Source organism: Oncorhynchus keta, chromosome 19 (genome assembly GCF_023373465.1).
Source record: "Oncorhynchus keta strain PuntledgeMale-10-30-2019 chromosome 19, Oket_V2, whole genome shotgun sequence".
NCBI lineage: Eukaryota > Metazoa > Chordata > Actinopteri > Salmoniformes > Salmonidae > Oncorhynchus > Oncorhynchus keta.
This window is the reverse complement of record NC_068439.1, coordinates 40954129-40968811: the sequence shown is the minus strand read 5'-3', so window position 1 is coordinate 40968811 and position 14683 is coordinate 40954129. Positions and strand designations below refer to the sequence as shown.

The 14683-nt window shown below is 41.1% G+C and overlaps 1 protein-coding gene across 2 annotated transcripts in view; it reads right to left on the bottom strand.

Moving 5' to 3' along the window:
- The window catches only part of LOC118398297 (helicase SKI2W-like), a 38842-nt gene that overhangs the window by 7990 nt on the left and 16169 nt on the right, over window positions 1–14683 (bottom strand). For both annotated transcript variants that reach the window (XM_035793496.2, XM_035793497.2), the window contains exons 20-26: window positions 12258–12389; window positions 11610–11747; window positions 11282–11386; window positions 11027–11162; window positions 5839–5965; window positions 5293–5503; window positions 1456–1566 (exon numbers count right to left, since the gene is read on the bottom strand). In XM_035793496.2, coding sequence (XP_035649389.1) covers window positions 1456–1566; window positions 5293–5503; window positions 5839–5965; window positions 11027–11162; window positions 11282–11386; window positions 11610–11747; window positions 12258–12389 — 960 coding nt within the window. The remainder of the gene's footprint in view (window positions 1–1455; window positions 1567–5292; window positions 5504–5838; window positions 5966–11026; window positions 11163–11281; window positions 11387–11609; window positions 11748–12257; window positions 12390–14683) is intronic.

Genomic DNA, 14683 nt, shown 5'->3' with positions numbered 1-14683 from the left:
GACAGATTTTATCAGTATCTACTACCAGGGTACCCCAAATTAACAGCCCTGGCTGCTAAAATTTTGTGCATGTTTGGGACAACCTACCTTTGTGAACAAATTTTCTCAGTGATGAATATCAATAAAACAAAAATGCGTTCAAGGCTCACAAACAAGCACTTAAATGACATTCTGAAAGTGACAGCTAGTCAGGACATGACACCTGGTGTTGATGCACTTGTACAGGCCAAAAGATGCCAAGTTTCAGGTACAAATACAAGTCCAGACTAGACTAACACCTTTAAAATGCTGCCTTAGATACTGTTTGCATTGAAAGAATACAGCTCTGTGAAGATGAATCCTTACTGTGGTGATTTAAAAAATGTGCACTTTAATGTTAGTCAGCAGCTTCAAAACAAAAGTTGTGTGATGGAATTCTACTGTTCATACAACTCCATACATTTTCAGTATGTATTGTATGTGTATGTATGTTTCATGTATGAAGTTTACAGATTTACAGGACAGGCGAACACTTTCTTCATTACACATTTAAAATCACTCTCCTTAGTTTGTAAGGTGTACGCAGGGATTACATTTAGAATATGCGTATGTGTAAGTGGTTTAAAAAATTCCTTTCTTTAAAAGTCTCATTTAATCTTAAAGTGCATTACTATATTTTTCAGTACCAATTAAAGTTTTGTGCCTTTGTACAATCAGTGGGATCAGTTGCAATGCATATTTGTGAATGATAAAAGTAAATTGCACATTTGTCTAAGGAAATATGAGGTGTTTCATGAAATGTTTTGTAAAAGGATAGTTCATTAAATTTCAATATTTTCCTAATGTTCTTGTGCTTCTTTACACCAAAACAAAGGAAAGACATGATATTTTGGTTATTTATAGCAGAGTATGGTATAATTTTAATGGTCCGGCCCACTTGACATCTCCCTAGGCCGTATGTGGCCCACGATGCGAAATGAGTTTGACACCCCTGATTTAAAGCAATTCATCTCAATAGGAAAATAGTGCTTTTACATAATGTAGAAACCTAATATTCCACAAATGACTCATTTCAATGACAGGTATTTGCATCAACATTTTAGCTTGGGGTTACATATTAGTTTCTAGAGCACAACGTGCTTCAGAAGTAGCAAGAATAAATATGCTTTAACCTTAAATCAATTTTGTTATGTGCTCCTAACTTTTTATAGTTGGGCGCACCAGTGCTACCAACAATTGTTTTATTTATTTAGAGGCCTGCATGTGTATGAACTAGTTAAATCAAATGTTATTTTACATCTGCAGTTGTAAAAAAAAAAGTGCTTTACAGATACCCGGCCTAAAACCCCAAAGAACAAGCAATACAGAGGCTAGGAAAAACTTCCTAGAAGGTAGGAACCTTGGAAGAAAGCTACTCTATGAAAAGTTGTGAGTTTAATATGACATGTGCAATAAGATAACGGGAATCAGACATACCTTGATTCTCTGGTGGTACTCTGGCAGTAGAGACAGGGACTGGTCTGAGATGAGGAAGAGCAGTTTGTCCAGCTCCTCCTGAACACTCATTCTCTCCTGCACCCGCAGAAACTGACAGAAGAACGAGGTCAACATGGCTATCATAGACAATCACTTTATCTATGCACTCTGAACAGTAATAGAAAAGGTATGTAGAATGACTTCCTATATCGTGCAACCATTTGATCGCATAGATTGTACAGCAATTTCACCTCGTTTTTACAATACATTTACCGTAGAGGCAAGGTTGTACATGGATGTAGGCTATCACTCGCACATATTTTGAATTCGGAAAAGTATTCAGACCCCTTGACTTTTTCTTAATTTTGTTACGTTACAGGTTTATCCGAAAATGGATCCAATTAATTTATTTCCTCATCAATCTACACACAATACCCCATAATGACAAAGCGAAAACAGGTTTTTTGAAATTTTAGCAAATTTATAAAAAACAAAAATACCTTATTTACATAAGTATTCAGACCCTTTGCTATGAGACTCGAAATTGAGCTCAGGTGCATTCTGTTTCCATTGATCATCCTTGAGATGTTTCTAGAACTTGATTGGAGTCCACCTGGGGTAAATTAAATTGATTGAACATGATTTGGAAAGGCACAAACCTGTCTATATAAGTTCCCACAGTTGACAGATGTCAGAGCGAAAACCAAGCCATGAGGTCAAAGGAATTGCATCATGCTGTGGTGATGTTTTTCAGCCGCAGGGACTGAGAGACTAGTCAGGGTTGAGGGAAAGATGAACGGAGAAAAGTACAGAGAGATCTAATACCTCTGGAGCACCTGAAAATAGCTGTGCAGCGACGTTCCCCATCCAACCTGACAGAGCTTGAGCGGATCTGCAGAGAAGAATGGGAGAAACTCCCCAAATACAGGTGTGCTAAGCTTGTAGCGTCATACCCAAGAAGACTCGAGGTTGTAATCGCTGCCAAAGGTGCTTCAACAAAGTACTGAGTAAAGGGTCTGAATATTTATGTAAATGTGATAGTTGTTTTTTTATACACATTTGCAAAAAATTCTAAAAAGCTGTTTTTGCTTTGTCAAAATGGGGGATTGTGTGTAGATTGATGAGGGAAAAAAGCAATTTAATACATTTTAGAATAAGGCTGTAAAGTAACAAAAAAAATGTAAAAGTCAAGTCTAAATACTTTCCGAAAGCACTTCAATTATTGGACCCTTTGATAAAGATGAGCAAAAAAGACTGTATAAAATAATTAATACAAATACTGAGCTATATTGTATACTACAGATATATTGCACACTGATACAATTGTTTAGAGAAAGATTTTGTTTAACAAGTCATGTATATATGACAAAGACAGGAGGACACTGCATGCCATTAAAGAGGGAAGATCGTGATAGTGTGTGTGAGCTATCTCCTGAAGAAATTAGAGTCCAGCAGAAGTAGCACATAGGCTACTGCCTGACTGAGTGATGGCTCTAATGATATACAGTCCTAATGTATCGCCTCAGTGAGACAGACAGTGGTGATGTGTGACTCTGCACTGCCTACACAGGTAATTATAGAACTCCCTGCTCTGCTGTTCTCATCTCATCCTTATCCTGGAACAAGGCAGTAGACATGCACGAGCCTTGGCTTGTGCGAGCCAGAATGGCTCATAGGAGCAGGAGCCAATCTTCTGGTTCCGTAGCGTGATGCAGCTTAATGTACAGGTACTTTGCTACTCTATCGCATGGCCTTACCCTCCAATCGATCTCCTTAATGCTGAGTGCCAAGCAGAGACGCAGCGGATCGCATTTTTACTGTCTTTGTTATGACTCGGCTGGGGATCGAACTCCCAACCTTCTAATCTCAGGGCTGACACTAACCACAAGGCCACGGAGTTGGCCACAGAACAAGGGAGGGAAATATCTAACAAGGCTAGGTTTTACAATGCTTAGTGCAGGCCCAAATAAAGTACAGGCTGATGTAATTACTATGAGAAATCAGTATAGAAAGAGGCCAGGGCTTGTATTCAGAAAGAGTTTCAGAGTAGAAGTGTTGATATCGAATCAGGTCCACCCTATCCATGTAATCAAATTCATGAAGGGATCCTATATCAACATAATTACACTGAGACCCTTTGTTAATACGGGAACAGATTGAACGGGACTATAGATTGAAACAAAGACAGAAGGGAGAGAGAATGAAGTGGAAAAGATGGAGGGTAAGAGAGGCAGACAAGAGGAGGACGCAGGTGTGTGAAGACAGTCTGTCAGACCTGTCTCTGTTCATTATATGAGTGCTCAAACATCATTACTGCAATGTCAGGACAGCGTTTGGAAGGGACACACACGCACGGTTTTCGTAAATCCAGAGTCTGTATAGAGCCATATCTTCTCGGGCTGTACAATAATCAGAAATATTTTACAGGGCCTCCCGAGTGGCGCAGAAGTCTAAGGCACTGCATCGCAGTCCTTGAACATTCACTACAGACCCGGGTTCGATCCCAGGCTTTATGGAGATTTAAACATTTAAAAAAAATATATATATATATATATATTTATTAATGATATTATGAATATAAATGGAATATAAATATGTAGTTATCAAATATATATGGGAATATCTGCTCAATCCAAATTTACTACCAACTGATTACAGCACTACCACAAAAATGGAGGAGGCAGGTGGAAAAGGGAGAAGGTAGGGAACTTGTTTGCCTGTCATATACTAAAAACGCAAATTGCCTGAAAGGAACTGGCATAAATAGAAAAATATACCAGTTTCATTTGAGGACAAAAATGTTGACAGCTGCGCCATACAGGTTGCAAATTAAATTGAAGAGATTTTCAATGTACCAATTCCATGGCATATGGTTTATAAACTGGTACAAAAAACTACACTTGATTCAACACTATGAGTTTTTCTATTTAAATTATTATATAAGATTCTTGCTACCAACAGAATGCTATATATATGGGACATACAACAATCTCAGCTCTGTAGATTTTGCTGCAAAGAGACAGAATCAATAGATTTTTGGGGGGTATTGACCCTATTATGTAGCTTGTTTCTGGTCACAGGTTCAGGAATGGTTCAAAAAATACATTTAAATAAATCACACAAATAGCAGTGTTGGGCATTTTGGAAAGCCATAGTCAGACAAATAATATAATAATACTGGTAGGAAAGGTTTTCATTTTTAGCTCAGAATCTGTGCATACTATTCGATTAGAAAGGTTAAAAAATTATGCAAAACATCCCAATTGAAAAATATATAGCACATGGAAACCAAACAAGGGTGGTCTATGGTGATCGGTGGGGTGGGATGAGAGTGGCTGAGGGGCGGGATTAAAGAGCTGAGGTCTATGGTGATAGGTGGGGTGGGCTGAGATTATGTATAACCTACCTAATAGCAAGAGATCACTATGTGCACAGGTAAGATCAGGAATATTGTCTCTGCGTATTGAAACAGGTCGGTATTGTGGTGAAATGGAAGAGAAAAGACTATGTTGTTATTGTGACCTCAAAGAAATATGTGTGTGTACAGTATGTATATATATTTTTTACTGCTCTAGGTATATAATTATTGTTTGGATAACCTTATTATCTATTGATTTTTATCTATTTTTTTTCACTCTTTGTTGCGATGTGCACTGCAGAGAACACCGCAAGATGAATTATCACAGTGAATTATGTTTATCTATGTCAATTAATCCCATTAGGGATGGGTTGCCAACTGGTGATTTGACACAAAAATAAAACGTCATTCACGCACACGCACACACACACACACACACACACACACACACACACACACACACACACACACACACACACCTGTTCTGAGAAGGTGGGTGAGTGGATGCAGCTGAAGTCTTTCAGGCTGTCCTGCAGCACACGCAGCCTCATGGTGCCCTCCACCACATCCACACTCTTCAGCTGGAAGTCGTTCACTGGGTCAAGGGTCATCATCCCGCCTGGGTTGGCCTCCGCCAATCGCAGGAGTTCCTGGGTTGCCGTGGAGATGGCTTGACCCGGAGGATCAAGCCTGTGTGAAATGGAGCGTGGGAGAAAAAATGAGAGGAAGGAGATAAAGATGAAAATAGACTCAAGAGAGGTGGCTCTTTTTTCTGTGCATTCAATGACATGTAGAGTGCTATTCGAAAGAAGAAGGTAGATTGATACACTTGAGTGGTCATGATGACATTACGTATATAAACACCTAATTTGCCTAGATAAACATGGTTGTGTTGGCTCAGTGGAGCGATAATGTGCAAAAAGGCTGAAACATACTGCATACGCTACATAATAATGCATGAATGCGCACACACACACATACAGTGTCACACATACAGTATCACACACACATACTAACATACACACCTGAAGCGCAGCTGCTGCCTCTTGTTGTAGTTGTCGATGATTCGGTCAGGGATCACCTTCAGGGTCTTGACTGTGATGGCTGAGACGTCCTGTAGCTTCAGCTTCTGGACCGTGTGACTGCAGGGACCTGTCAGCGGATCATACAGAACGCACACAATCGTTATCGGTTATTCAGTTTAAGCTTATGTGAACTTGTTAGTTAGTGTTTGCATGTTTCTGTGTGTGTTCAAATAGCCGTGCGTGTGTTTAGGCTGCGGTGTGTGTCTTGGTAGATTGGTAAATGTGTACAGTACCAGTCAAAAGTTTGGACAAACCTACTCATTCAAGGGTTTATATTTATTTTAACTAATTTCTACATTGTAGAATAATAGTCAGGACATCAAAACTATGAAATAACACATATGGAATCCTCTAGTAAACACCTCACATCTCAAAATAGGGCTACTTAATGTTAGATCCCTTACTTCAAAGGCAATTATAGTCAATGAACTAATCACTGATCATAATCTTGATGTGATTGGCCTGACTGAAACATGGGTTAAGTCTGATGAATTTACTGTTTTAAATGAGGCCTCACCTCCTGGCTACACTAGTGACCATATCCCCCGTGCATCCCGCAAAGGCGGAGGTGTTGCTAACATTTACGATAGCAAATTTCAATTTACAAAAAAAAAAATGAAGTTTTCGTCTTTTGAGCTTCTAGTCATGAAATCTATGCAGCCTACTCAATCACTTTTTATAGCTACTGTTTACAGGCCTCCTGGGCCATATACAGCGTTTCTCACTGAGTTCCCTGAATTCCTATCGGACCTTGTAGTCATAGCAGATAATATTCTAATCTTTGGTGACTTTAATATTCACATGGAAAAGTCCACAGACCCACTCCAAAAGGCTTTCGGAGCCATCATCGGCTCAGTGGGTTTTGTCCAACATGTCTCTGGACCCACTCACTGTCACAGTCATACGCTGGACCTAGTTTTGTCCCATGGAATAAATGTTGTGGATCTTAATGTTTTTCCTCATAATCCTGGACTATCGGACCACCATTTTATTACGTTTGCAATTGCAACAAATAATCTGCTCAGACCCCAACCAAGGACCATCAAAAGTCGTGCTATAAATTCACAGACAACACAAAGATTCCTTGATGCCCTTCCAGACTCCCTCTGCCTACCCAAGGACGCCAGAGGACAAAAAAACAGTTAACCACCTAACTGAGGATCTCAATTTAATCTTGCGCAATACCCTAGATGCAGTTGCACCCCTAAAAACTAAAAACATTTCTCATAAGAAACTAGCTCCCTGGTACACAGAAAATACCCGAGCTCTGAAGCAAGCTTCCAGAAAATTGGAACGGAAATGGCGCCACACCAAACTGGAAGTCTTCCGACTAGCTTGGAAAGACGGTACCGTGCAGTACCGAAGAGCCCTTACTGCTGCTCGATCAGCCTATTTTTCTAACTTAATTGAGGAAAATAAGAACAATCCGAAATTCCTTTTTGATACTGTCGCAAAGCTAACTAAAAAGCAGCATTCCACAAGAGAGGATGACTTTCACTTTAGCAGTGATAAATTCATGAACTTCTTTGAGGAAACGATTATGATTATTAGAAAGCAAATTACGGACTCCTCTTTAAACCTGCGTATTCCTCCAAACCTCAATTGTCCTGAGTCTGCACAACTCTGCCAGGACCTAGGATCAAGAGAGACGCTCAAGTGTTTTAGTACTATATCTCTTGACACAATGATGAAAATAATCATGGCCTCTAAACCTTCAAGCTGCATACTGGACCCTATTCCAACTAAACTACTGAAAGAGCTGCTTCCTGTGCTTGGCCCTCCTATGTTGAACATAATAAATGGCTCTCTATCCACTGGATGTGTACCAAACTCACTAAAAGTGGCAGTAATAAAGCCTCTCTTGAAAAAGCCAAACCTTGACCCAGAAAATATAAAAAACTATCGGCCTGTATCGAATCTTCCATTCCTCTCCAAAATTTTAGAGAAGGCTGTTGGGCAGCAACTCACTGCCTTCCTGAAGACAAACAATGTATACAAAATGCTTCAGTCTGGTTTTAGACCCCATCATAGCACTGAGACGGCAATTGTGAAGGTGGTCAATTACATTTTAATGGCATCGGACCGAGGCTCTGCATCTGTCCTCGTGCTCCTAGACCTTAGTGCTGCTTTTGATACCATCGATCACCACATTCTTTTGGAGAGATTGGAAACCCAAATTGGTCTACACGGACATGTTCTGGCCTGGTTTAGATCTTATCTGTCTGAAAGATATCAGTTTGTCTCTGTGAATGGTTTGTCCTCTGACAAATCAACTGTAAATTTCAGTGTTCCTCAAGGTTCCGTTTTAGGACCACTATTGTTTTCACTATACATTTTACCTCTTGGGGATGTTATTCGAAAACATAATTTTAACTTTCACTGCTATGCGGATGACACACAGCTGTACATTTCAATGAAACATGGTGAAGCCCCAAAATTGCCCTCGCTAGAAGCATGTGTTTCAGACATAAGGAAGTGGATGGCTGCAAACTTTCTACTATTAAACTCAGACAAAACAGAGATGCTTGTTCTAGGTCCCAAGAAACAAAGAGATCTTCTGTTGAATCTGACAATTAATAATAATGGTTGTACAGTCGTCTCAAATAAAACTGTGAAGGACCTCGGCGTTACTCTGGACCCTGATCTCTCTTTTGAAGAACATATCAAGACCATTTCGAGGACAGCTTTTTTCCATCTACGTAATATTGCAAAAATCAGAAACGTTCTGTCCAAAAATGATGCAGAAAAATTAATCCATGCTTTTGTCACTTCTAGGTTAGACTACTGCAATGCTCTACTTTCCGGCTACCCGGATAAAGCACTAAATAAACTTCAGTTAGTGCTAAATACGGCTGCTAGAATCCTGACTAGAACCAAAAAATTTGATCATATTACTCCAGTGCTAGCCTCTCTACACTGGCTTCCTGTCAAAGCAAGGGCTGATTTCAAGGTTTTACTGCTAACCTACAAAGCATTACATGGGCTTGCTCCTACCTATCTCTCTGATTTGGTCCTGCCGTACATACCTACACGTACGCTACGGTCACAAGACGCTGGCCTCCTAATTGTCCCTAGAATTTCTAAGAAAACAGCTGGAGGCAGGGCTTTCCCCTATAGAGCTCCATTTTTATGGAACGGTCTGCCTACCCATGTCAGAGACGCAAACTCGGTCTCAACCTTTAAGTCTTTACTGAAGACTCATCTCTTCAGTGGGTCATATGATTGAGTGTAGTCTGGCCCAGGAGTGGGAAGGTGAACGGAAAGGCTCTGGAGCAACGAACCGCCCTTGCTGTCTCTGCCTGGCCGGTTCCCCTCTTTCCACTGGGATTCTCTGCCTCTAACCCTATTACAGGGGCTGAGTCACTGGCTTATACTGGGGCTCTCTCATGCCGTCCCTGCAGGGGGTGCGTCACCTGAGTGGGTTGATTCACTGTTGTGGTCATCCTGTCTGGGTTGGCTCCCCCCCCTTGGGTTGTGCCGTGGCGGAGATCTTTGTGGGCTATACTCAGCCTTGTCTCAGGATGGTAAGTTGGTGGTTGAAGATATCCCTCTAGTGGTGTGGGGGCTGTGCTTTGGCAAAGTGGGTGGGGTTATATCCTTCCTGTTTGGCCCTGTCCGGGGGTGTCCTCGGATGGGGCCACAGTGTCTCCTGTCCCCTCCTGTCTCAGCCTCCAGTATTTATGCTGCAGTAGTTTGTGTCGGAAGGCTAGGGTCAGTTTGTTATATCTGGAGTACTTCTCCTGTCCTATTCGGTGTCCTGTGTGAATCTAAGTGTGCGTTCTCTAATTCTCTCCTTCTTTCTTTCTCTCTCTCGGAGGACCTAAGCCCTAGGACCATGCCCCAGGACTACCAGACATGATGACTCCTTGCTGTCCCCAGTCCACCTGGCCATGCTGCTGCTCCAGTTTCAACTGTTCTGCCTTACTATTATTCGACCATGCTGGTCATTTATGAACATTTGAACATCTTGGCCATGTTCTGTTATAATCTCCACCCGGCACAGCCAGAAGAGGACTGGCCACCCCACATAGCCTGGTTCCTCTCTAGGTTTCTTCCTAGGTTTTGGCCTTTCTAGGGAGTTTTTCCTAGCCACCGTGCTTCTACACCTGCATTGCTTGCTGTTTGGGGTTTTAGGCTGGGTTTCTGTACAGCACTTTGAGATATCAGCTGATGTACGAAGGGCTATATAAATACATTTGATTTGATTTGATGAGTCCAAATGTGAGATTTTTGGTTCCAAACGCCATGTCTAGTATGTGAGATGCAGAGGAGGTGAACGGATGATCTCCGTATGTGTGGTTCCCACTGTGAAGAATGAGGAGGTGTGATATAGATATTTTTTTCACCGTTATTTAACTAGGCAAGTCAGTTAAAAACAAATTCTTATTTACAATGACGGCAATTAACTGCCTTGTTCAAGGGCAAAACAACAGATTTTTACCTTTCGGTTACTGGCCCAATGCTCTAACCACTAGGCTACCTACCGTCCTGTGATGGTGCTTTGCTGGTGACACTGTACGTGATTTATTTCGAATTCAAGGCACACTTAACCAACATGGCTACAACAGTATTCTGCCACGATATGCCATCCCATCTGGTTTGGGCTTAGTGGGACTATAATTTATTTTTCAACAGGACAATAACACAGCACACCTCCAGGCTGTGTAAGGGCTATTTGACCAAGCAGGAGAGTGATGGAGTGCTGCATCAGATGACCTGGCCTCTACAATCACCCGACCTCAACCCAATTGAGATCGTGAATGAGTTGGACCGCAGAGTGAAGGAAAAGCAGCCAACAAGTGCTCATCATATGTGGGAACTTCTTCAAGACTGTTGGAAAAGCATTCCTCATGAAGCTGGTTGAGATAATGCCAATAGTGTGCAAAGGGTGGCTACTTTGAAGAAACTCAAATATAAAATACATTTCGATTTGTTTAACACTTTTTTGGTCTTCACTATGTCGAAAATAGTTTTAAAAAATAAAGAAAAACCCTGGAATGAGTAAGTGTGTCCAAATATTGACTGGTACTGTTTGTCTCTAATAGGGAGAGATTGAGCATCAATCAGTGTGTGTGTGTGTGTGTGTGTGTGTGTGTGTGTGTGTGTGTGTGTGTGTGTGTGAACTGACCTTCAGGTGTAAAGAGGGCAGTGTTGTAGAGGTGGGGGAAGGCACTGCCGTTGGGGCTGTCCCCTTTTCCCTCCTCATTGCCTTTCTCACAGATGATGAGAGCAATAAACATACGATTCACTGAGTCACTGGAAACCTGGGAGAGAAATTAAAGAAAGGAAGGACGAGAGGAGTGAGAAAGGAGAACGATAACTGCTTTACATGCCTTTGTCACCTAAAGAAAGTTGCAGCCCACACACACAGACAGACACACACCTGTAGGATGACTCCGAGGGCGTTGAAGTGCTGTTTGTTGTTGACCACTACCACTCGTCCCACGGAGAGAGCTTTCAACCCATTCACAGACCCCAGAACAGCACACTGAAAGATGACAGATGGACAATTAACAAACCTTAGTGATTATTAAAAAAGAATAACAATAATAATTATGACACTTTTGCACATTCAATTATATTCAGTTGTTTTGTGATGTGGTTTGAACTTGAGTGTTTGAAGATAGTGTGTGTTATACATAGGTGTCTGTCTGTGGGCAGGTGTGTGTCTTGGTGCATGTGTGTGCCTTTACAGTATGTTGTGTGTGTACCTGCAGAGCCTCAGCAGTGAGGCGTAGCTCAGTGACAGTGTAGTAGTATGGCAGTAGGTCAGACAGCTGACCCTCCGTGTCCAGAGGAGGGAGAGAGGACAGAGTCTGTTTCAACTGACCAATCTGCTGCTCATGGGCCTGAGAGAAGGACAACAATTATAAGAAGTACTTTTATTATTAGTTCATATGTGCTGGGAATTTGTCTTCTGCTTTTGCCCAACCCCTCTGATATACACACACACAAATACATACAAACACAGGTTGGAGAGAGACTTTATGTAGGAAAATATAAAGGAATGTAAATGAATGTGGAGCATCAATAAGCATCAATAGATGTGATATCAAATATGTATATTACGGACAATATTCCTATTCTGACTTCTGCCATCAAAAGCTGAATGGACCTTTGATAAAGGAGCTCGAATTATATATTCTATATATATTTACAAAAAAATATATCGGGGATTGATGCAGACAGTTACATTGATGGAAGCCACAATCCATCTGCAATATTGAAGCTGATCTCCATTTTTTAAACATTTTTTAAATAAATGTAGTCACATTTTTTTTTTAACTGGTAGTCCTCAACTGTCATCCATTATCTCTAGAATTTCGTCCCAAGTGCTTGTGGGTAATGTAGCACAGTACCTGTGTGTCTCTGTGGCTCTCAGAGAAGCTCCTCCTCATCATGTCGGTGACTCGGAGGGCCTCCACACGCAGCAGGTTGAGGATCATGGTGTAGGTCAGCCTGAACTGGGACTGCAGCACTGTGGGCTTCCCCTTGACGGCAGAGAAGAAGTGTCATTCAAATTCATGTCACTACTATGTTGTATACACTAGAAAGAAGACAAAATGGAGGTAATGGAGCAGGAACCTTTCAATATTGATTGAGAAAGGTTAGTGCTAGATCACACAGGGTGGAGGTATGGAGGATGAAGTTGAGCATTTCTAAAATCATAGACAGTTACAGTTAGCATTTTGCAAAGCAAACAACTGTTATAGTGAGCCCTACATTCTTTCCAGATGATCTGATCAGGAAAAACTCTGGGCCATAGTTGTACAGTAACAGTTAGCGATTAGTTACCGCTGCTATCGAGCAAATGACTGTTAGCATTAGGCTAAAACAATTGATCCGAAGATTGATCCAACAATTGATCCACGATGGCAATTGGCAGCGAGAGGGTGATAGGGAGATCTAATCAGTTTAGAGGATTTTCATTTCCTTGATCTAGCAACAGGAGGATCAATTCAGGAAGGAAATAGTCCACTCCAAAGTCCCACTCCAAGAGGTTGGTTTAAAATAAGCCCCTTGACAGTTTAATGAGGCACTTGTTTATACTATACAAGCTAGCGTGCAGCAAACCTAGAGGAGCAGGGAATGGCTGTTTCCCAAATGGTAACCTATTCCCAAAACCTACACAGGGCACTACTTTTGACCAGTTCCCTATGGGCCCCAGTCAAAAGTAGTGCGCTACATAGGGCATAGGATGACAAATGGTGTGTAGCCTATGTTCTGTACAATGGAGGAGCACTTACAGGGCGAGCTAGATGGAAACTGTTGAAGGATTTTGGATTTAAATACGAAATATGGGATTTTTTTTATCCTTAGTAGAATAGCAATCCCTTTTTAATTATATGAGCTATCCCCTCACCCTTGGGAAATGTAAGCCACGTAATACCCTTGTATAAACGAAGTGATTGAAGCAGTGCAGCGATTCCCAAAATGTTTCTTTCCAGGGGACCGCTGTCAAATGTTGCAGGTTTTTTAAAGATTTTTTAGATAAAATATTTTTGCGGTCAAAATTTTAAATCAATTTGATATGTGAATGTAAGAGATTAAAGGCCTATTATTACATATGGATGTTTATTAAACAATTTGTATTGCGAAAAGTAAAAAATCATTAATACTCCCAACTGTGACAGGTAGCCTAGCGTTTAAGAAGGGTATTGGGCCAGTAATCGAACAGTCACGAATCCCCAAGCCAGCAAGGTGGAAAAAACGGCTGTTCAGCCCTTGAACGAGGCAGTTAAACCTCAGCAACAACTGCTCCCTGGGGACCGATGACGTGGACTTCGATTATGGCAGCCTCTCTTATTCAGAGGGGTTGGGTTAAATACGGAAGAGCGATTTCAGTTGAATGCATTCAGTTGTACAACTGACTAGGCATCCCCTTACCTTTCCTTTTTGGAAGAAAAAATTAAATAAAAATAGACCTGAAAAAGAAATACGATCTGCCTGGTTGTTAAATTGTATCTTTTATGTGCAGCTTCCTTCTGCTCTGTGTGCTTACAGAGTACCCTGGGGTTCAGATCAAGTATCTTATATTAACAGCAAGGGTAAGTTAGGGCATAGTGTTCACCAAATGCTATATATTCCTGCTCAAAGCAACATATCACCAATCAATTCAAAACAGAACTAAGACTGGAGTTGTTGGGGAATAATCAGAAATAGTTGGTAACATAGGTAAGATGTTTTATATTCATCATATGTTTGTAAGTTACTTCTCATCAGAATGTTATTTTTGTATAATACTGTGGCGGGGTTGCAGTATCTGTTCTATGCCAAGACTAAGTTGCTTGGGCCGGAGAAAGGGGAGAGGTCAAGCGTGTATCTCTTGGCTCCACAATGTCTGTGTGCCAGTCAGTGTGTCTCTGTGATCTTGTCAAGATAGGATGGATTTGATATATGCTTGTTGATATGGAGGATTTGTTTATGGTTCTGAGTTTGAGAAAAGAACATAGTTTAGGAGACAAAGCTGAACGATAAATTATGCCTATGCTGTCTGGCTGTGTGTGTCTTTGCTATAAAGGATCTCAGTTGAAATGTGTAAGGGACTCTCAGAGAATTCATTGATAGACACTGAATTCATCTGAGAGTCACAGGGTTGTGATAGAACTCATATAATTAAAGATGGACTTTGTGATAACTAACTCTGACTTGTGTGTGGTTTGCTCTCATGATTAGGTAAATAGAGGAAATTTCCACGACAGAGTACATACAGTCAGGTACAACAACATTCTCATCAAGAAACACAAATCACCAAATTACCCACTACCATTTGGCATACGAGTTA